The sequence below is a fragment of the Bos grunniens genome, chromosome 15 (assembly GCF_055505025.1).
Source record: "Bos grunniens cultivar Pamir isolate PY7600 chromosome 15, Bosgru_T2T1.0, whole genome shotgun sequence".
NCBI lineage: Eukaryota > Metazoa > Chordata > Mammalia > Artiodactyla > Bovidae > Bos > Bos grunniens.
The window spans coordinates 7773200-7795991 of record NC_141179.1 but is presented as its reverse complement, the minus strand read 5'-3'; the positions used below and the strand labels follow the sequence as shown (position 1 = coordinate 7795991).

At 39.6% G+C, this 22792-nt stretch overlaps 2 protein-coding genes and 1 long non-coding RNA gene across 7 annotated transcripts in view; 1 reads left to right on the top strand and 2 right to left on the bottom strand.

The window, feature by feature from the left end:
- TRPC6 (transient receptor potential cation channel subfamily C member 6) overlaps positions 1 to 2360 on the bottom strand; it is a 163572-nt gene extending 161212 nt beyond the window's left edge. For 2 of the 5 annotated variants that reach the window (XM_086338901.1, XM_086338902.1), the window contains exon 1: positions 1725 to 2360. In XM_086338901.1, the coding sequence (XP_086195027.1) occupies positions 1725 to 1891 (167 nt within the window). In that variant the 5' untranslated portion in view covers positions 1892 to 2360. The remainder of the gene's footprint in view (positions 1 to 1724) is intronic. The other 3 variants (XM_086338903.1, XM_086338904.1, XR_015141760.1) reach the window with 2 other exon arrangements.
- Positions 1890 to 13252, top strand: LOC147357310 (uncharacterized). The gene is made up of 3 exons (XM_086341933.1): positions 1890 to 1900; positions 1938 to 2374; positions 13103 to 13252. Exons 1-3 carry the CDS (start codon positions 1890 to 1892, stop codon positions 13207 to 13209), a joined length of 555 nt encoding a protein of 184 aa, XP_086198059.1. The 3' UTR covers positions 13210 to 13252.
- Positions 8290 to 10729, bottom strand: LOC147357311 (uncharacterized). The gene is made up of 4 exons (XR_015141761.1): positions 10627 to 10729; positions 10087 to 10154; positions 9680 to 9759; positions 8290 to 8374 (listed from the first exon to the last, which is right to left on the bottom strand). It is a non-coding gene; the product is annotated as an uncharacterized LOC147357311 (long non-coding RNA).
- Positions 13253 to 22792: the final 9540 nt, after the last annotated feature.

The window sequence follows — 22792 nt, the reverse complement described above, 5'->3', positions numbered from 1 at the left end:
TTTAAAAATCAATTTTCCCCACAAAGTAACAAGTGACTACAGAATGATTAAATGATAAAAAAAAAAAATAGATGTTTGTCTATGGAACAGCATAACTTTTAAAAAGCAATATAGCTTTTATAAGTTACTTAACTTACAGGTAACATTACCAAACATAACCCTCAGACTTAAGGGTAAGCTCAAATCTAAGTCAATGTAAAAAATCCATGTGTTTTAAACATACCCTCGAAGCAAACTTGCAAGTAGCTACATTCAGAGTATGCAGAATTGATTTACATTCTGTCTTTTCTTGAGATATATCTCCTTGCTACTCAAAGTGTGCTCCACGGACCAGCAGTCTCCTTATCTTCTCAGAGACTGTTGGAAATGCAGAAATTTTGGCTGCACCTAGACCCTACTGAATCAGAATCTGCATTTTAACAAGCTCCATAGGTAATTCATGTGGCCATTAAAGTTTGACAATTTCTGTAATAACAGACATAGTAATACTTTCTAATTTAACGTCAAGTTAAAGTATAAGATTTCTTTAAGGGAGGATGTTTTCAAACCGTACAGTACACAAATGAAGGGAAGGAGTTACAGGTTTTTTCTTTTTATCTAGGGGGAAAATTACATGCAGCATCTTCTGGGGGTCACTTCCTCCTGGGAAAAGGATCCACAGCAGACCTTGACGCTGCGCAGCCCTGAGCAGTGATCTGAAGGTGTCCCCATCGATCCTGCCCCCCTATTCTGCCTCCAGACACACACACACACACATACACACACACACACACACACACACACACACACACACACTCCTGGGAAAAGGATCCACAGCAGACCTTGACGCTGCGCAGCCCTGAGCAGTGATCTGAAGGTGTCCCCATCGATCCTGCCCCCCTATTCTGCCTCCAGACACACACACACACACACACACACACACACACACACCCCTCTAGAGCTGCTTAGAGAACTGCTACTGAGAACTGCTTTCCGTGGGAAACCCCATGCAGATGATGTGACGTGTCAAGAAACCAGACCCTATAGTCAACTAAAGAGGCTGGGAGACAGAAAAGCTCTCTGCCCGCCACACTTCTGGGCCCAGGCCTGCAGCGAGCGGGAGACTTCGCCCCGCTTCGCCCTCGGCCCGCCCCTGCCTCTCATCCTCTACCCGCCAAAAAAGAAACCCTGTAGACTTTTGAATAAGATCTCGTAGTTCCTCGGAGTCCACCCTCCACAGCCCTCTGGGGCTTCTCCCCTGCCGAGTCTCCTGGGCGCGCACCTGTAACAATTCCCTCCCGGGAGCCCTCGGTGAGAGGTGCGCGCAGCGGGGAGGTGAGCCTGGAGGCGGCATTTCTCCACCGCCTGCGAACTCGGCGGCCGGCCAGGGCCCGCGGGCCGGCGGGCGCCTCTTGAAGGGTGCCGGCGGGGCGCGTTCGGACGGCGGGGCGCGCGGGTCACCGAGCCCCCCGCGGGCAGGAGCGCCGAGCTGCGCCGGCGACCCTGAGAGTTCTCATCAACCCACAGCGGCGTGCCACAGGGGACGCAACTGTGAATCAGCCCGGGCCACGACTGTGACGAGGGAGCTCCTCGAGGACGCGGGGGAAACGGAGCGGACCGGCTGGGGCGGCGTCGGGACCCGGCGCCCCGCGCGCGCTCGCCGGGGCGCACTTGGCCCCGCGCGCTCGGCCCCCTCGGGCCCCTGGGGACCCGCCCGCCCGCCCGCCCGCGGCGCCAGCACTCACAGGCAGGGGTAGTAGCCGTAGGCAGGCAGCGGGGGCTGCGCGTCGTCTCCCAGCTCCGAGTCCATGAGCAGGTAGTCTTGGCTCTCGTTGCGCCGCGCGCCAGCCCCGGCCACCACGGCGGGAGAGCCGCCCCTCCGGGGCCCGAACGCGGCCGGGCTCTGGTTCATGGCGGGGACGCCCGATTGACGGGCCGGGGTCCCGCTCGTGACGGAGCCGCCTCAGCAATTCCCGCGGGGACCCGGTGCTCAGGGGCCCGCGGCGGCCCGGCGCCTCCGGGGCGAGGCTGAGGCTGGGCGCGCAGACGCCCCGCGGGCTGAGATCCGCGCGCGGCTGCCCCGCGGGCCCGGGAAGCAGTCGCCACGTAGCGGGGCGCCAAGCAGACGGGGCGGGGGACCCTCGAGGAGGTGGCTGGGGCTCCCGGGCCGAGCGAGCCCAGGCGGGGCGGAGGGCGGCAGCGGAGCCTGAGAGCCGAGAGCCGGGGAGACCGCGCTGGAGTTACTATGTCAACCGAGACTCCAGCCCTCGGCTCCCGCCTTCTTCCCCCGCGCCCTCCGTCATGATCCCACCTTTAAAGGGATCAGAACGAGGTTCCAGAAAGCAGCCGAAGCCTATCGTGGAGCCACAACTTTCAGAGCCAAGAGGAACCTCAAGTAGGTGGAGCCACACACACTTTTTTTTTTTTTTTCTAGGCCCTAAGAGTGCTTATTTAGAAACCATCCAAATGAAGAACTTTCTAGGAAGCTTCTCTTAAGTAAGACTCAGAGAACCAAGAACTCAACTGTTTTAAAAGACAGGAGCCTCTCCTTGCTCCATACTGCCTTCATCTTAGGGCATTCTCTCTCCCCCTCCCTACCCCCGAAGTGATAACTCTTCACTTTATAATGAACAACATTCTATGTTCCCAGTGCCAGATGGTCCCAGTTCCTGAGCAAATCAACCAAAATAGGCCAGCATTTTTCGATAACACCAATAGAGGCCAACAACCTGCTTACTTCAGAGAAAAAACTTTTCTTCCATCATTGCAAATGCCAGAATTACTTCTCTGCCAGATGTTTCCCACATTTCAGAACTGTTTTTAATTTTAAGACTTAGTTTTAAATTCTGACTTAATCTCCGTACACGTGTGAAGTAAAATTACTCAACAAGGATGAATCACTAACTGTAGTAGTTCAAGCAATTGTCAGTTAAGAATCCATTCATTTATTCAACAAATATTTCATTGATCCCAGTTTCCAAGCAGCGTTTTAGGATTCAGAGGCAAACTAGCCAGCTAAGGCCCGCATCAGCCCTTGTAGAGATTTAATGGAAGAGAAGGAGACAGAGATTAAACAAGTAAATAGAAAAGGAATCAGAGACAAAGGTCACAATAAAAATAAGACAGGTTGATGTTATAATAACTGGAGACTGTCTATTTAATATTATTAGGTGGTTTAAAGAGGCCTTTCCAAGTAGGTGTTAGTTAAGTGGAGATCGACAGGGCAAGGAGTCAGATATGCACGATACTGGATGCTTGGGGCTGGTGCGCTGGGACGACCCAGAGGGATGGTATGGGGAGGGAGGAGGGAGGAGGGTTTAGGATGGGGAACACATGTATACCTGTGGCGGATTCATTTCGTATTTGGCAAAACTAATACAATTTTGTAAAGTTTAAAAATAAAATAAAATTTAAAAAAAATTAAAAAAAAAAAGATCAGAAACTGGTTGCAAAGAGATTGAAGACAGACAGACAGTCAGAAATTCTGTTGTAAAGGTACTTTTGCATCCCATAAGTAGGTGGATGATAAAATGTATATTGGAAGTGTGAAAGCAGTGAACTTAATAGAAGAGAAAAGGTGTCACAAATTTAGAGCTTTTGCTTGGCCACCACACTAAGAACTAAAACTCAGAGAAGAAGGAACCATTGTATTCTTAGGGTCTGGTTCTGTATTTGTCACTGGTATGTGGAATGAATGAATGGATAGATGGATGGATGGATGAAGTACAGAAAAAATAAGAAAAGAGTCTTAACCACTAAAACATTTACCCTGAGAAACTAATTGCCATCATTCTGAAGTATATTATTCCTGATTAAGAATCTCTTTGGATTTCTCATCATGTGGAGCCATGGCTTAAAATTCTTACTATTGCCTAATAATTATGCATAGTGATAATGTTCACTGCTTCAAATTTGTTTGTGGCAATACTATCCGTAAGAACACTAGTTTTCATGCTTGAATAAATTAGTTAATAAATGTTTAATTAAATAGTGCCAAGATAATCTGTTTGAGAACATCAAGTATAGTAAACAATTTAAGGACTTCCCTGATGGTTGGATGGCATCACCGACTCAATGGACATGAGTTTGGGTAAACTCCAGGAGTTGGTGATGGACAGGGAGGCCTGGCATGCTGCAGTCCGTGGGGTCGCAAAGAGTGGAACATGACTGAGCGGCTGAGCTGAGCTGGTGGTTCAGTAGTGAAGAAACTGCCTTTCAATGCAGGAAATGGGGGTTTGACCCCTGGGCAGAGAGCTAGGATACCATATGCCACAGGGCAACTAAGCAAGTAGAGACCCCAACCACCACAACTACTAAGCCCGCACGCTCTAGAGCCTGTGTTCTATGCTACAAGAGAAGCTCAGACGCCCCGACTAGACAGAAACCCCCAGTGTCTCAAATGAAGTCACAGCATGGCAAAAAAAAAAAAAAAACATTAGTGGGGTGAGTAATCAAATGTTTTTGAACTGACTCAAATTCTGTGAGCTGAAGAAAAGTTAGAAACGACTGGTGGTGTTAGTTTAAGTGTTAGTCTTTAACTTAGAAAACAAAAATTGAGACAGAATTAATGGTGTTGTCATAGTTAGTTGAGCTGTTTGTGCCTTTTCTTATAACACTGTTTTTCATTCTCAGGTAGCAACCTTCACACTGAAAAAATTATTACAGTAAACTTATAATGTGATATAAATTTATCATTTTGCAAGATAAGACATGCTTTTCTCCGTTATTTGAAATGTAGTTAGTACCAGACCAAAAAAAATTCCGGGGCTGTTTTCACAGAAGGGAGAAGGTGATGGACAAAGGATTAGAGGATTCTGAAAGAGTTTAATGATCTGATGAAGTGGAAAGAGCATTTGACTGGAAGCCTGAAAGCCTTGTTCTAACCATTCCACTAACTGAAACTGTATAATTTCAAAAAGGATATCTAATTTCTCTCTGCCTCTTTCACTAACCAGTAAGCAGAGATATAATTACAAAGCACTCCTCAGTCTCTAACTTTCTGCATTTTATCCTTACCTACGCAGTTATCTCCTCAGCCACCAGGTGGCTTAGAGGGTAAAATGTCTGCCTACAATGAGGGAGACCTGGGTTCAATCCCTGAGTCGGGAAGATCCCCTGGAGAAGGAAATGGCAACCCACTCCAGTACTCTTGCCTGGAAAATCCCATGGACGAAGGAGCCTGGGAGGCTGCAGTCCATGGGGCCACAAAGAGTTGGACACAACTCAGTGACTTCACTTTCACTTTTTGATGCAGTTATCTCTTCAGTTACATTAAAAAGAAGATGACCTCCCAACCAATTAATGTATATTTTTAATCAAGTGAGGCATTGTTGAGTAGTATATCTGGAGTAATGAAGAAAATTGGGGAATGAAGTTAAAGAAAAAAGTAAAAAATGGTTGGTTGAACCATTTCACAGAGCTTAAAACATTGCTATGCAATTTTATGTTGTATGTACGTCATATGTTTATGATATTAATAAAAAAGAACACCAAGTGGTAGGTCTGAGATGTGGAGATGAAGGCAGGCTGTGTGTCTGAATGGGCAAAGGGTGGGATGCCATTAAGAGAGGACTTTCACCTCATTATACATACATGCAGTTTGTTTGATTGATTGATTTTAATGCAACACAGTATTTTGAAAAATCAAGAAGAAGAGCTGCCCTCTAGAAGGTCTCAAACCAAGACCCCAAAGGGAAAGAAAATGATATTTCTAGTGGCATCAGGGACAAAAGGTTGAGAAAACCTTAGTAGATGCCTAATGACTCAAAAAGAAGGCATTGCATGGAAGACTTTAGGCAGTTGCTGTTTATCAGATGCTACTACTGATGAGAAGCCACTGGCACAAGAGCTTTTCTGGGAAATGCTTTGAGGTTAGTTGACCAACAGCTACAAATAATACTTTAGTCAGAAATTCATGTAGATAATTCAAAACGTGGAGACCCAGAGCCCTGTCTTCTCATGCACGTAGAATTTAGAGGGGAGAATCTACAGGGGAAAGAAACAAACAAACCAACAATAACCCTGGAAGCTTCAGAAGGCCTGATCTATGAACAAAGTCCTCTGTAAATTCTGGTTTGAGTGAAATAGTTGCAGGTGATACCAGATCTTCGAACCTCAGTTGCTTTATTTTTAAGTGAAAGGGCTGTAACAGTTATATTTAAATCTCTACTGCAGATATTAAAACTTTATTATATTAAATATTAAAAGCAGTAGAGTTAAAATGGTGGCTCAGTGGTAAAGGATCTGCCTGACAAGGCAGGAGATGCAGATTTGATCCCTGGGTCAAGAATATCCCCTAGAGGAGGAAATGGCAACCCACTCCAGCACTCCAGTATTCTTGCCTGGGAAATCCCATGCACAGAGGAGGCTGGCCGGCTACAGTCCATGGCATCACAACAGAGTCAAACACTAAACAGCTACAACAAAAAGTTAAAATAGTGACCTATTTTAATATTTTCTTTGAGCTTAACATAGCTATCTAAAATTCTAACATTATCATATGGGTATTTTGGAAGCACTTGTGATTACCATGATTTCACTTAGAACAAGTCATGTTTGACTAAATTAATCTCTTTTAATAGAATTATTAAAATAGTTTCAGTAAACTACTGGCCAAGGGCATTATATGACATTTATCAGTAAGATTGAACTATGTGGACTGAGGAGCAGATGTATGATTTGGAAGTAGTCAGAAGACTGTTGAGAAGATGCGTGGTCTATGGATCAGTGTCACTCAGGCTCAGTAAATGGGGACATGTCAAGAATGGATGGAGTTACTTGGTAACTAGTTAGTTTCCCATCACCGGACACATTCAAATGCAGCCTAGACCTCAAGTTTTGCTATAAAATGACCCAATATATTTGTGGAAAATTAAATGAACTCTAAGATCCTTTAAGAAAAGTCTGAAATTCAAAACTTATTGTCATCTCAGCCCATCACTGGACACATTCAAATGCAGCCTAGACCTCAAGTTTTGCTATAAAATGGCCCAATATATTTGTGGAAAATTAAATGAACTCTAAGATCCTTTAAGAAAAGTCTGAAATTCAAAACTTATTGTCATCTCAGTGGATCCAAAATGCACAACTGATAAAATTCCATCTTTTCTTGACGATTTTTTCTTTTTCATAAAGGCTTAGTAAACAGGTACATTCTTTAACATGGTGAAGAAGATCTACTTCAGACAAAACCAACATGGGGAAATACTGGACATGTTTATGTAAGTGTAAGGAATAAGACAAAGATATTACCATCATTACTATTAATTATTAGCTAAGAACTTTTATAATAAGTTAAATAAAACATGATAAATAAAGGAAGGAAATATTTAAAAAGGAACATAAATCTATTCGTTTACAGATGGTATACTTGTCTACCATAAAAATTTCAAGATCTTTAGCTGAAAATTATTAGAACTACAGAGTAAGAAATATGTTTGGAACAATGTTATGTGAACAATGTTATGTTATAAAGGTAAGCATAGAAACTTCAGTAGCTTTCCTATATACTAGCAATAGCCAGTCAAAATATAATAAAAGCTTTACCAAGCATAAAATAAATTGAAATAAATTTAACCAAGCACTGTAAGACCTATGTAAAGAAAATTGTAAAAGTTTACTAAGACCTAATTTTAAGATGAGTCAAAGGCCTAACTCAAATTATACAATGAATTTTATTGAGAGTATGATGAAACTGATATTAAAATTTACAGATCGAGTGGAATGTAATATTTTCAATATTGTCTTTCCCTCTAAGGACAGGTTTTTCTCTACTATTTATTTTTTTCCAAGAATAGATGTGAAAAAAGTAAGAAAATTCATTTTAAAAAAGGAATGAAAGGATATTTCTCTATTAAACATTGAATAAGTTTTGATTATTTGTTCACAACAAATAGATTCATATTAACAAAATAGAAGCATTCAAAGAATATAAGAGAAAGTTTAGTGAAATACTTCAATATATTAAAGATTTTATGATATGATAAAGAATACATCTTAATTCAAGAGGGGAAATGAAGAAATGTTGAATAAATGGAACTGGATGAGAGATTTCTGTCTCCACCTTTGTCAAAATTAATGGAAGGCATTAAAAAGTTGAATGTAATTTTAAATCTCTAAATCCTATTAGAGAAAGATAGGAGTGAAATTTATTTACAATATGTAATCTTCAAGTGGAGAATGCCAGCCTAAGAATTCACCAACAGTTGAAACAAACAAACAAGCAAAATTTAAATTTAGAGAATCTACTAATAAAAGCAAAAATATATAAATGTTAATACATATAACTCAGATGCCACAGATGCCACTCACCTGAATTGCTGGGAGTCTTCAAAGAGGCAGCAGCTTAAAGGTTGAGCTCTATTGTGGACTTATAGTTCCTTTGACAGATAAATTTCTGAAAATTAAAAAATTTATTTCCATTTGATTTCAGTAAGTTTCATGTACCAGTGGTTATATCCATTCTTTTCTAGTCACATTTCTTGGATTTGCCACATTTCATTACATCTTCACCCCCGTGACTCTCCTATTCCCTCACTGTCTTTTATAAATGCAGACACCTCGCACAGATCAGGGTGCAGTGGGAGCCCCACACTCTCAGCCATTTCCTTCTCTTGAAAGGATTTACTCTGTGCCACCTAAGTCCATCAGGATTTTAACAGTGAGCCTCATGGCCACAACTTTGACTTGATCCTTAACGTGAGACTGAGAGGTATAGATCTTTGGGGGCTCAAATAATTTCTCAATTTTATAGTTTTACTGTTTGGGGATGAAAACCAACAACAGCCTCTTTAACTCTGATGTGCATGCGTGCGTGCCTGTTAATTTGCTTAAATTGTGTCTGACTCTTTATGATTCTATGGACTATATAACCCACCAGGCTCCACTGTCCATGGGATTCTCCAGGCAAGAATACTGGAGTGGGTTGCCATGCCCTCCTCCAGGGGATCTTCCCGATCCAGAGATTGAACCCAGATCTGCATTGCAGGTGGATTCTTTACTGTCTGAGCCACCAGGGAAACCTTTAACTGTACAGGTCTCTGAATTTCAGGACTCTATTCTTTTTCAATTTTTCTCGCAAACTTTCCAATACTGTTCAGAGATCATCTCTTTCTTGTCAAATTGCCAAATATAGCCAATAGTAACCAACATTTGCTATGAACATTCATTTTTTCAATTCTTCTTTATGATTAGCACCTCATTAGGTACACTGTCCTCCAAGTAATTGGAGGTGACAGTTTTTGACATTTTTTCCTACCACATAACACCAGTAATATGAACTGCCCTCTTTCCAGGAGTTGATAACAAATTATTTGTCTACCATCACTTGGCATCTGAGGAAATGTTACATATTTCAGTTTAGTTTGTGTGTTCTTTTGTTTACAGAATCGCTCCACTTCTAATTACTAATTTTGGTGACGGAGATAAGGAAGGTCATTCTATTAGAAGAGATCCCCAAGACGGCATGACGCCCAATTGATCCTCAAACTGAACCTGGGCTTTCCTGTCCTTGGAATGTGTGAAAGCACCTACACTTAGACCTGTTTCAAGGACACAGCCATGAGATCATATGTGTTCTTGAGATCACCTGGACTGTATATGTGACTGAGCCCAGTCAAGTTCTCTCTGTAAATGTTTGAAATGCTTGCAGGTGGATGCAAAGATCTACTCATCTTGCAGTCCCCCCAAGACCAGCACTTACCAATTGAGTGGTGTGAGCATTCTTCAGTCTCCTTGCCTTCTGTGTAGGGGAGCCAGTTTCAGATTTCACTGGAGGAACTCCTGAGTTTGTAAACCAACAACTTCATAGTGATACAATGTTTAATTTTTTAGAAAATATGGTCATAACACAAGCATCCCCTAGTGATAATTTTCCAGTTTCCTTCAATATCCAAACTTTATAGAAAGTACTGAGTTCTCATTATAGCATTTTTTGACATGATTTCTAAGCAATAAGCTAATATTTACATACTCAACCTAAAAACAACATTTTTAACAAAATGATGTGCATTTAGTTGAGTTCCATTCCAAATGCAAGTGATGAAGCATCATCAAAAATCACATTTATGTAGATTTTTCTGTTGAGAAGTAGCAAGTTTTATTGAGTACCTTCTGCTGTTGCAAGATGGCAACTTGACGTGTTGGGCTTCCCATGTGGTCAGTGGTAAAGAATCTGCCTGCAGAGCAAGAGACCTGGATTCAATCCCTGGGTCAGGAATCTCCCTTAGAAGGAAATGGAAACCCACTCCAGTATTCTTGCCTGGAGAATCCCATGGACAGAGGAACCAGGCAGGCTACAGTCCATGGGGTTGCAAAGAGTCAGACATGAATGAAGAGACTTAGCACGCATGCACACACCTCAATGTGAATTTTCTAAGAACAAAGATATTCAGGTACAGCTATCAAAACTAGAATATTTAACAGTATACAATGCCGGGGACCAGCCCCGGCTGATCCAGGGTATTCGAAGGAGAGACGGCGTAGGCGAAGATCAGGAAACAACTGCTTAATTAAATGTTAATTAAGGATATAAAGAGTAATAGGATGAGGATAGCTCAGTGAGGAAATTCAGTGGAGAAAAGAGGCTGAGTGGCTTGGTTTACGCGGGAGACCAATAAAACTTCAGGACAAGAAGTTTGCACCACTTACGTAGGCCACAGGCGTCCTTCCGTTCTCCCGAAGGAGAGGAGACACTGAGGCCTCCCCGGTCGGATCTTAGAAGCCCAGGCATAATTAGTAAGCATGGTGGGTTCCGCGCTCCAGATGGAGACTCAGCCAGAGTGAAAGAGAGAGAGACATGGGGAGACCAGTATTTCGAGAAACTGATCCCAATTCTTTATTTTCCAGAGTCTGTTTTTATACACTGAGATGTTATACAAAAGTCACGTGGGGACAGCAGTCCTGACTTTTATTAAAGTCAGGTGCTTCAGACAAATGTATACAGAGGTCTTAGGGGTGTTACATCATCTTCTGGCCAGGGGGGCCTGCTGACAATTTACGACCCTCTCCTTGTGACAGCGGTCAGTCAATCAGGACACTTATTTCCCCAGGGCTGATTATTCTCAAAACAGACGCCACCCAAATAAAGTTACATTCCTACAGGGTGACGGTGTAGTGGGTTTTAGTTAAGGAAAGAATTTACTTAGCCTAAGGTCTAACGTGATTAATATCAAAGGTTAATACTTATTTCTTCTATATATTCATTAATGTGTGTAAGGGCAGGGGATGTGGAGACGTAGCAACAAACATTGGCTCAACAAATGAAAAACCCTTCACCAACACAATTTCTAATTAGCCCACTATACTTATAGTTTTCTAACTTCTCTAAAGAACCTGTTTTTAGAGGGTTTAAAGCATCTCGTGCCTCTCACTGTTGGGAGGCTGTGAGCAATCACATGTGGCCGGATGAGCCTGTCAGGCAGGCTAGAGAACCTTCAGAGGAGTTTGTAGGTTAAAACACTCTTGTCACACCCAAGAGTTTTTATTGACTGGAGCTCTAGGTTAACTCCTTCTCCGAAAGAGGTGGTGGGGGACAGCCCCCCGTAAAGTCAGAGATGTAGGTAAGAGCACAAAGTAGTAAAGTAGGCAGGCTCTGGTTATGGGGGTAGACGCTCGAGGATTTCCAGGGGGACTCCTGAGGCTCGATCCCGCCTTTGCGTATGTCGAGCCTCCTTCCTCATGACCTTTGCCATGGGCGGAGTACCTCACTCTGGCCCCCAACAATACAATTCTCTTGTATAACCTCCAGAACTTAATCTAATTTTGCAAATTGCTCCAAGAAGTCTTTTTTGGCAATTTTGTTTGTTTGGTTCAGGGCCCCATCCAGGTTCATGCACTTCATTCACATGCCATCTCTTTGGTCTCCTCTGATCTGAAACAGTTTCTCTGAGTGTCTTCACCATGATATTGGTGTTTTGAAGGTACAGGCCAATTATTTTGTGAAATGTCTCCCAATTTCAGTTCATCTGACACCGCTTTATCCTTAGATTGAAGTAATACATTTTGGGTAGGAATACTATAAAAATGATATGCTCTCCTCAGTGAAGCTCATCAAGAAACATACAATGTCATTTTGTCCATCATTTGTATTGTTAACCTTGATTACTTGGTTAAGATGGTACTCTGATGGCTTCTACTGTGAAGTTATTATTTTCCCATTGTAATTAGTAATTTTTAGGGTGGTATATCGGATCTACAAAAATAAATACCTTGTTCTTTACCAAATTTTACGCATCCTAGTTTTAGCATCCACTGATGATTCTCGTCTGATTTAACTATCATTATGACTACCATAATAGCCATAAGAAATAGTGATATTTCTAATATCATTCTTTCATATTCATTTGTTGGCATTCTACTGTAAGAAAGAGGCTTTCTTTCCTTGCCATTCATTCATTCATTTTCTGTATGTATTTTATTCTAAGTGTTGTAATCTATTATTGTCATTATTTTAATACTCAAATGGTCCTTTGTTAAGCCCTTTTTATTGGGCCTCTTGACAATTATTCCATGTGTTTACAGAGAGACTGTCAATTTTTCTTTAAAAATAGATGCATAGTACTCCAGTATGTAAATCAGAGATTGATAAATTATGACCCACTGGCTTAATCTGATCCTACCATTTATCTGTTTTTGTAAATAAAGTTTTATTGACACACAGCCATGAACATTTGCTTATACATTGTTTATGACTGTTATAACCACAGAGGTAAGTAGCTGAAGCAGAGACAGTATGAGCCAAAAATTACTATCTGGCTCTTTAAAAAAAATTGGCTATCACTTGGTGAAATTCATTAAAAATTTGTTCAAATAATTTCCAGTGTATTGATATTAAGATGCATCCAATATTTTAAATTATTAATGATGCTATAATTAATAGCTTTATATGTAAGTGTTTTCATATTATTAGAGATACATCTTTAGAGTAAATTCCTAGAAGCAGGATCAAAAGCAAATGCAGAGTTTCTTGAATTTGAAAAACAAAATTTAGGCAATTATATGTTTAAATACTTTTTTCTGTCCCATCTTCTCCTCTCCTTGTATGCATAGTTCAAGGGCCAGCCAAAGACTTAGCCAGAGTTCACTCACAAAATTTGAAAATTACTCTACTCTGACTTTATTTCAGGACTCTCTCCAGACTTCCCAGCAGCTGAAATTGCCTGGACTTCTGTTCTTTGTTCTATAGTCTATACACACTATGGATATTGGAGTTTTACCCACCCTACTTGGTGACTGTTTTGGCCTGTTCTCACATAAAAGCTGTACAAGGGGAAAACTTGCTGTGTGTGAGCCTCTTCTTTCAAGTCTTCACACTCCTCAAAAAATCCTGAGTAAGTTATTCATGATTCTTAAGTAACTTTGTCTATTTTTTTTATTTTGTCTGTAATTAATAGTTATTACATATGGTAGGTTTGAGTCTGAAAGGAATTTACAGTATGGAAGTAGGCACATCATAGATAAACTGCTGAAAACCAAAGGCAAGGAGACAATCTTGAAAGAAGCTGGGGGCAAACAACACATTATACACAGGGGACCAGCAATTCAGTTAAGGTAGTAACTTCTCTCTAAGGGCCAGAAGACAGCAATACAGCTTTGTTAAATCTTATCAAATCTGGGTTTTAAGTCATAGTTAGATTGTGTGGGTGTAGAGAAAATTACCCTTTCTAGTAATTGCATGACTTTGTATCATTTTGAAATTTATTCTTGTGTGTGGTATGGGATATGGACTTACTTTTATCTTCTTCCACATGGCTATCCACTTACCCCAGCACCACTGAGTAAAAACTTAACTTGTGTCCCAGTAATTTTAGATACCATCTTTATCATATATTAAATTTTCATGTGTACTTGGGTCTATATCCAGACTTGCTATCCTATTCCATAATGTTTGTTTATTCAGATGTGAGTTCCAAACTATTTTAACTACAGAGGATTAATAATATATTTTAACATATTGTAAGATTAGTCCCTTCTCTTAGCTTTTCTTTTCTATGTTTTCCTAGCTATTCTTGTATGCTTATTTTTCCATATGAACTTTGGTATCAACTTTTCTAACTCCAGAAAAAAATATTCGTTGGTATTTTTATTGGGATCACATTACAATTATAAATTAAGCAAACTGACATCTTTATGGCTCTCAGTTATATCCAAATACAAGGGATGCTTTTTTTCTTTGCTCATATCTATTTTTGTGTCTTGTAGATAACTTTTACACATTTCTTTCTAAGCACATTCCCACATTTAAAAAGTTTATCAACCTATTTTAAATACTGATTATCTTCCATTATATTGTCTAAACAGTTATTTTTGCTTATGTGAAATCAACTGATTTCTAGGTTAATCTTATATCCTGATACTTTACTGGGTTCTTTTATTTTTTTCAGTTTATCATTGACTTTCTAGGGGTTTCCAGAAATACCATCATATCATTTGAATGAGAGATAGATTTTCTACTTTTTTTTCAAATTTCTACTATTCTAGTTTCCTGTTACCAGAATATTGTTAATATTACTATAGATTAAATATAAATAATAGAAATGTGTGTGTATGTGAGGGGGTGCATATGCTAAGGAAATGTCTGTCAATTTCTATTTTCTTGAGCTTTATTTTTTTTTTTTAAAAAGAGGCTTTCCAAATTATTATGGAGATAATCATGTAACTTTACTCTTGAGATTTATTAATGTGGTCCATTATACTAATGAATAACAGTACTGAACCATTCTTGCAGTACCAGAATAAAGCCCACTTGATCATTATATTAATATATTATGTCCCAAATATGGTACAGAAGGTTGCTTGCTAATATTTTATTTAGGATTTTTGTACCAATATTCACAGTAAATATTGATCTGTAACATTGTTTTTGTGCTATAAAGGTAGACATTTTGAAAAGCATTCAGAGTGTCAACAAAGGTAATGAATGTTTACCTGAGATGTTATTGGTGCTAAAAGAAACTGTTATTTATGCAAAAAAGATATTGGTTAACAAATATTGATAAACCAGTTTCTTTGGTGATTAAAAAGTAGTGTTTTGAACATTTTTTGTATCCTATCATGTTACTTTATATTCATATAGATAGTTACAGGGGCTTCCCCAGTGTCTCAGTGGTAAAGAACTCACCTACTAAGCAGGGGACGCAGGTTTGATCCCTGGGTCAGGAAGATCTTCTGGAGAAGGAAATGGCAATCCACTCCAATATTATTGCCTGGGAAATCCCATGGAGAGAGGAGCCTGACAAGCTACAGTCCATGGGGTTGCAAGAGCCAAACATGACTTAGTAACTAAACAACACTCCAGATTAGTGTTTTTGCACATAATGTCATTTTTCCATGGGCATATTTCCATGGGGATATTAAACAGAAATTGCTTATATAACAGTTCTCAATAATAAAGCCTCAAAATATATAAAGCAAAACTAATAGGTCTACAAATAGAAATAAATTGGCAATATATGGTCTGTTAGTCATATATAGACTAATAGATTAGTCATATAGACAATATATGACCTAATAGTTATATATAGAAGAATCAATTGGAGTGGGAGCCAGCAAACTGGGCCAAATTCTGCCTGTGGTCTGCTCTTGAAGGAAATGTGAGTTAAGAATGGTTTTTATATCTTAAAAGAGTTGTGAAAAAATAAAGAAAAAATTGTTACAAAGACCATAAGTGGCCCATAGAGCCTAAAATATTTACTCTTTACTCTTCAGAGAAAAACAAAATGCTGACCCATACACATACCTTTACAAACATACCTGAAATGTTAAAATGTCAGTCAAAGAGGATCTCATAATGGTTTGTTAATAAATGATGAAATATGCTGCTTTATCTACTTATGATGTATTCATCAAATTCTATTTAATCTTCCTCTTTCTGAGCATGTAAGAAAATAGCACTTGTCAAATTCTTCTACACTTAAAAGGCCACGTAACTGACTATGAGGGTGTTCTAAACATTTCTGTACATCAGTTGACACTCTTCCAACTGATATGTCTATGTCCCCACCCCTTGAATTGGAATCAGCTTTAATGACCCATTTATAACTATTAGAATGCAGGAGAAACAATGATGAGTAACTGCCATGACAAAGTAAAAAAAAAAAAAAAAGACTTTCTCTGTTTCCGCTTAACTCTCTCTCTGGTCACTTGTCTTCAGTGTGACCCAACTGGAGGTCCGATTGGAGAGCCTTATGCTGTGAAGAATCCAGACCACATGGAAAGGTGACAGTTCCAGCTGACAGTCAGCAGCAACAGCCAGATATATGCACAAAGACAGTCATAGTTTCAGCCCTGAGCTTTGAAGCCATCAAGGGTTAACAACCGAGGCCACAGACTTTGGGGGCCAGAGACAAGCTGATGTACCCTGTGAGAATACCTGACCCACAGTATCTGTGAACATAAGAAAATGGTAATTTCATACTACTAAGTTTGGGGGTAGTTGGTCATGCAGCTATAGTGATCGGATCAGTTATCAGTGGAATAGAGGTAGGAGTTATACATGCCACTTTGATAACTAGCCATAAATCCCACCTACTCTTAAGTTCTCTTCCATAATGACTCTCTCATAGAAGGAGGTTTGGCGGGCATACTGATAAGATAAAAGGAGCCTGGATGCTTGAGTGGCCACCTGGAGAAGACTGGGCCATGAGTTTTCCTTGACCCACATTAGACTCATACATAAGTCGAAGATAAATCTTTACTGTGCTGAGCCCCTGATATTTGGATTAACAGCCCATCCTATCTTACTAACACAAATACACTTTGTACTTTAAAAGATGAAGCTAAGGCAGAATTTAAAGAATTCAGCTTTAAATTCATGTATTACAAAAAGAGAATGGTGAAAATTAATGATGGAATTACTCATATAATGGTGTAATAAAATCAAAAGCAAAATGATACCAAAGAAAGTAGAAGAAAATAAATAATAAGCACAGAAAGTAAAGGAATAAAATCTGATGTAAAAATATACAATAAAAGCCCAATTAAAAAAAAAAGATGAATGTGATAAACCTAATGCAAGACTTACCAAAAAAAAAAAAAGGAAAGAAAGGGCAAAATAAAACAACAAAAATTTCAAAAGAGAACATCACTATACCTCTTCCAGACACTAAGAAATAATGAAAAGCTATTATAAACAGTTATAACCATATGAAAGTTACAGAAGTCCTAGAAAAATATAGCTTATCAAAACTAACACAAGAAGATATGTCTTACTAGTCCTACATTATTAAAGAACTGAATCAGCATTTAAAACTGCCCCACAAAGAAAATAGTACCAAATGCCTTCAACATTTCAAGAAACAAAGTCCAGTCTGAAACTAATTTATCCATAGATAAGTAAAAAAAAGGGAGGTGGGATATTTTCCAATTTACTTTCATAGTCTCAATATCAGAGCAAACTAGGCAATGTAAGAAGAAATTTCTAGGCTAATCTTGCTTATTACTATTCATTCATGTGACTTAAAAAGCCCAAATACATACAAACAAAACAAAAGCATAAATACTTAAGTATCATGTACATAATGAACAAATTGACTTTCTCCTAAGAATGTAAGAGGAATTTAATATTAAAAAATCAAGCAAGGTACTTTGCGTCAAAGAATTGATGTTTTCAAACTATGGTGCGAGAGAAGACTTTTGCAAGTCCCTTGGACAGCAAGAGATCAAACCAGTCAATCCTAAAGGAAATCAACCCTAATTATTCATTGAAAGGACGGATGCTGAAGCTGACACTTCAGTACTTTGGCCACCTGATAAAAATAGCCAACTTACTGGAAAGGATCCTGATGTTGGGAAAGATTGAGGGCAGAAGAAGAAGGAGGGAGCGACAGAGGATGAGATGTTTGGATGGCATCACTGACTCAATGGACATGGGACTCTGGGAGACAGTAAACTCTGAGAGATTGTAAAGGATAGGGAAGTCTAGCGTGCTGCAGTCCATGGGGTCGCAAAGAGTTGGAGGCAAATGAATTACTGAACAACAATTTGCTGCGTTAATAATTTAAAGAAAAATGCTCAAAAGATCATTGATCTCTTAATTCCTGTTTTTTTTTTTAACTCTAAGTGAATAATTAGGGATTTGAATAAATATTATTATAGATAATCTCAATTTTTCACCTGTTTTTCTGTCTATTCCCTTTGCCATGTGACTATAGTTTCTCCTACTAAAGAGATGGAGTCGATTTTCTAATCTTTTGATTCTGAGGTTGGCTGTGTGACTTGCTTCCTCAAGAGGTATTAGCAGATAAGATCGCTTCAGAGATTGGCAAATGTGGTTCTGCATTTTTACTTCCTCTCCTGGCTCTTCTTCAAACATGCCAAGAGCACTTCTGCCTTGCAGCCTTTGGTCATCCTGCTCCGCCCACCTGAAATGCTCCTCCCACCTGAAATGCTCCTGCCTGTAGACGTCTGACAGCTGACTCCTCACCTTCAAATTCACATCTGAGCTTTTAATTGTTACCTCACCAGAGAAACCCTTTCTGAATATTAAAGTTAAAAATATGTATCCAATGAAAAAGAAATTCAGGACATCGCTCCCTATCCTGTTTTCCCAGTTGTCTTTATAGCACCTAATGCTGATTTTGTTCACTGTCTTCCTGACTGGATTATTGAGTACAGGGACTTTTTCTATTTTACCAATGGATTTTTAGTGCACAGGAACTAATGCCTGGCATGTAGTTAGCACTCAAGAATTATTGGCCACATCAAAAATATGCCTTGGGTCTTACCAATTCAACCACTTTACTCTTTATTAATTTGGCAAAATATAATGCACCCCAGAACCTGATACTTGTTGGGGGCAGGAATGACAAAGTGAGGCAAGACTTAAAGTTGCTAAAAGCTGGGATAGTTAACTTAAAATATAGTTACATGCATGCTAAGTCTCTTCAGTTCAGTTCAGTTCAGTCGCTCAGTCCTGTCTGACTCTTTGCGACCCCATGAATCGCAGCACGCCAGACCTCCCTGTCCATCACCATCTCCCGGAGTTCACTCAAACTCACATCCATCGAGTCGGTGATGCCATCTAGCCATCTCATCCTCTGTCGTCCCCTTCTCCTCCTGCCCCCAATCCCTCCCAGCATCAGAGTCTTTTCCAATGAGTCAACTCTTTGCATGAGGTGGCCAAAGTACTGGAGTTTCAGCTTTAGCATCATTCCTTCCAAAGAACACCCAGGGCTGATCTCCTTTAGAATGGACTGGTTGGATCTCCTTGCAGTCCAAGGGACTCTCAAGAGTCTTCTCCAACACCACAGTTCAAAAGCATCAATTCTTCGGTGCGCAGCCTTCTTCACAGTCCAACTCTCACATCCATATGTGACCACTGGAAAAACCACAGCCTTGACTAGTCAGGCCTTTGTTGGCAAAGTAATGTCTCTGCTCTTCAATATGCTTTCTAGGCTGGTCATAATTTTTCTTCCAAGGAGTAAATGTCTTTTAATTTCATGGCTGCAGTCACCATCTGCAGTGATTTTGGAGCCCCCAAAAATAAAGTCTGACACTGTTTCCACTGTTTCCTCATCTATTTCCCATGAAGTAATGGGACCGGATGCTATGATCTTCATTTTCTGAATGTTGAGCTTTAAGCCAACTTTTTCACTCTCCACTTTCACTCTCATCAAGAGGCTTTTTAGTTCCTCTTCACTTTCTGCCATAAGGTGGTGTCATCTGCATATCTGAAGATATTGGTATTTCTCCCAGCAATCTTGATTCCAGCTTGTGTTTCTTCCAGTCCAGCGTTTCTCATGATGTACTCTGCATAGAATTTAAATAAGCAGGGTGACAATATACACCCTTGACATACTCCTGTTCCTATTTGGAACCAGTCTGTTGTTCCATGTCCAGTTCTAACTTTGCTTCCTGACCTGCATATAGGTTTCTCAAGAGGAAGGTCAGGTGGTCTGGTATTCCCATCTCTTTCAGACTTTTCCACAGTTTATTGTGATCTACACAGTCAAAGGCTTTGGCATAGTCAATAAAGCAGAAACAGATGTTTTTCTGGAACTCTGTTGCTTTTTTGATGATTCAGTGGATGTTGGCAATTTGATCTCTGGTTCCTCTGCCTTTTCTAAAACCAACTTGGACATCTGGAAGTTCACGGTTCACGTATTGCTGAAGCCTGGCTTGGAAAATTTTGAGCATTACTTTACTAGCGTGTGAGATGAGGGCAATTGTGCGGTAGTTTGAGCATTCTTTGGCATTGCCTTTCTTTGGGATTGGAATGAAAACTGACCTCTTCCAGCCCTGTGGCCACTGCTGAGTTTTCCAAATTTGCTGGCATATTGAGTGCAGCACTTTCACAGCATCATCTTTCAGGATTTGAAAGATCTCAACTGGAATTCCATCACCTCCACTAGCTTTGTTCATAGTGATGCTATTTAAGGCCCACTTGACTTCACATTCCAGGATGTCTGGCTCTAGATGAGTGATCATACCATCGTGATTATCTTGGTCATGAAGATCTTTTTTGTACAGTTTTTCTGTGTATTCTTGCCACCTCTTCTAAATATCTTCTGCTTCTGTTAGGTCCATACCATTTCTGTCCTTTATCAAGACCATCTTTGCATGAAATATTCCCTTGGTATCTCTAATTTTCTTGAAGAAATCTCTAGTCTTTCCCAATAGTGTCCAATTCTTTGAGATTCTGTGGATTGTATCCTCCCAGACGTCTATGTCCATGGGATTCTCCAGGCAAGAATACTGGAGTGGTTGCATGCCCTTCCAGGTGATCTTCCCCTCCCAGGGACAGACCTGGGTCTCCTGCATTGCAGGCAGATTCTTTACCATCTGAGCCACCAGAGAAGCCCAAAATGTAGGTAAGAGAGGGCATAACTAGAAAGTATTTAACCATAGAAAGTACCTACTTGCAATTAGTCTTTACAACTATTCTACACACTGAGAGAATTACAAATTGATCATTCATGAAAAGCCATATGAAGAAATAGAGATGTTAGATAAATTTTAGACAAACTGAAAAAAATTTGAAGGAAGAACTTGAAAGATATAATGAGTCAGAAACCTAAGCATGGATGAAGCATTAATGAATAATAATCACAATGTTCAAGGAAGAAATGGAGTATCTTCACTCAAATAAACTGTATATATGCAAGGGAGAAAAGCTACAGAAATATAAATACATATAAATACAAATACATATAAATAAAAATACTCAATATACTGTGACCGAAGAAACCCAGAAATTAAAGACAGGGAAATGTGTAAAACTGTCTCATTCTACAACCGAAATATTTAGATGTTGAGAATGTACTTGTTTATATAATTGAACATGTTGTTCAGTAACTAGGCAGATGATGAAGAATTTGCAGTAATAATATGGTAATGGCATGTAACAAACTGCAATTGGAAACACAAATAATAGATGTTCAGCAAAAGCTAAATTCTGAGAACTACTTTCAAGAAAGTGACTCCATATGTACAGCAGTCTTGTCCATACCACATAGATAATTTCATAGCATTAATAGAATGTCTATGACTAGATTTTCAAAAAAAAAAAAAGGAACTATGTAAAACAGGAAAATAGCTTGCCTAACTGAGCCTAAATTAGTCTAAGCTATTTTTAGTCTGTGATTTGGCCTAGAAGCTCCTTGGGAATTGGAGGGAAATATGGAGATAGAAAATTTGTTTTTTCCCAGCTGAATGAGACCAAAATATTCCTGAAATACAGTTTAAAAGGTTTCCTGTTCCAAAGATAACTCAGTTTCTGTCAGTCACAGAGAAAATTTAAATGTGGAAAGTTTATTATTATAACACAATATTTCCTCCAGTGAGCCCTCTCCAGGGTGACCACTGACTCCTGTTATATGTAGTAGAAGCAGACAGGGATGTAAACTCTATGCGATATTAAACATCTGTAAGTTTGACTAAAAATCTGGTTATGTTCAGTTTTGAAAAAATTCTTCTGAATTTTATTAGGATATCCCTGGTCACCCTCTCAAATACAACTCCAGATGGTTGTCAGTCCAACATTACTTTTCCAGTGTATTTGGCTAAAATATATTGATAGTTTCAGTTTCTGGCCAGCATTTAAGGAGTTTGGGGGGGAAAATTGAGTCAGTTCATGAGGTGGGTGAATCTAGAGCCTGTTATACAGAGTGAAGTTAGAGAAAAAAAAAATTTATATTATTGCATATATATGGAATCTAGAAAATTGGTAATGATGAACATATTTGCAGGGCAGGAATAGAGGTGCAAATGTAGAGAACAGATTTGTGGACACAGCAGTGAGAAGGAGAGGGTAGACCAAACTGAGAGAGTAGCATTGAAACATATACATTACCCTATGTAAAATAGCTAGGCAGAAGTGGCTGTACAACACAGGGAGCTCAACCCAGTGCTCTGTGATGGCCTAGAAGGGTGGGATCGGGTGGGAAGTGGGAGGTGGGAGGGAGGTTCAAGAGGGAGAGGACATATGCATACTTATAACTGATTCACCTTGTTGAATGGTAGAAACCAACACAACAATGTAAAGCAATTAAAAATACAAACGTAAAAGAAATTATAAAATAAAAAGGAAACAATGCCTGAAAAAAAAAAGTCACCCTAACCACAAGCAAAAAGCTGAGCAAACTGAAAATTCAACAACTCTTCTTAGATCCATAAGACAAAAGAGGTCACAGGGCAAAGTGTTTCTCCCTTAAATTGGAGAGACTGAGGAGCGAGTACAGAGAACCATACTCACTGGAGCAGAAATGTCCATGGGAACCAGTGGTGGAGTATGAAACCCTAAAGTGCAATTAACAAATGCTGGAGGTTTGATACGGGCCGTCTGAGAGATTAGAACTCCAAAGAAACCAGTTACTAG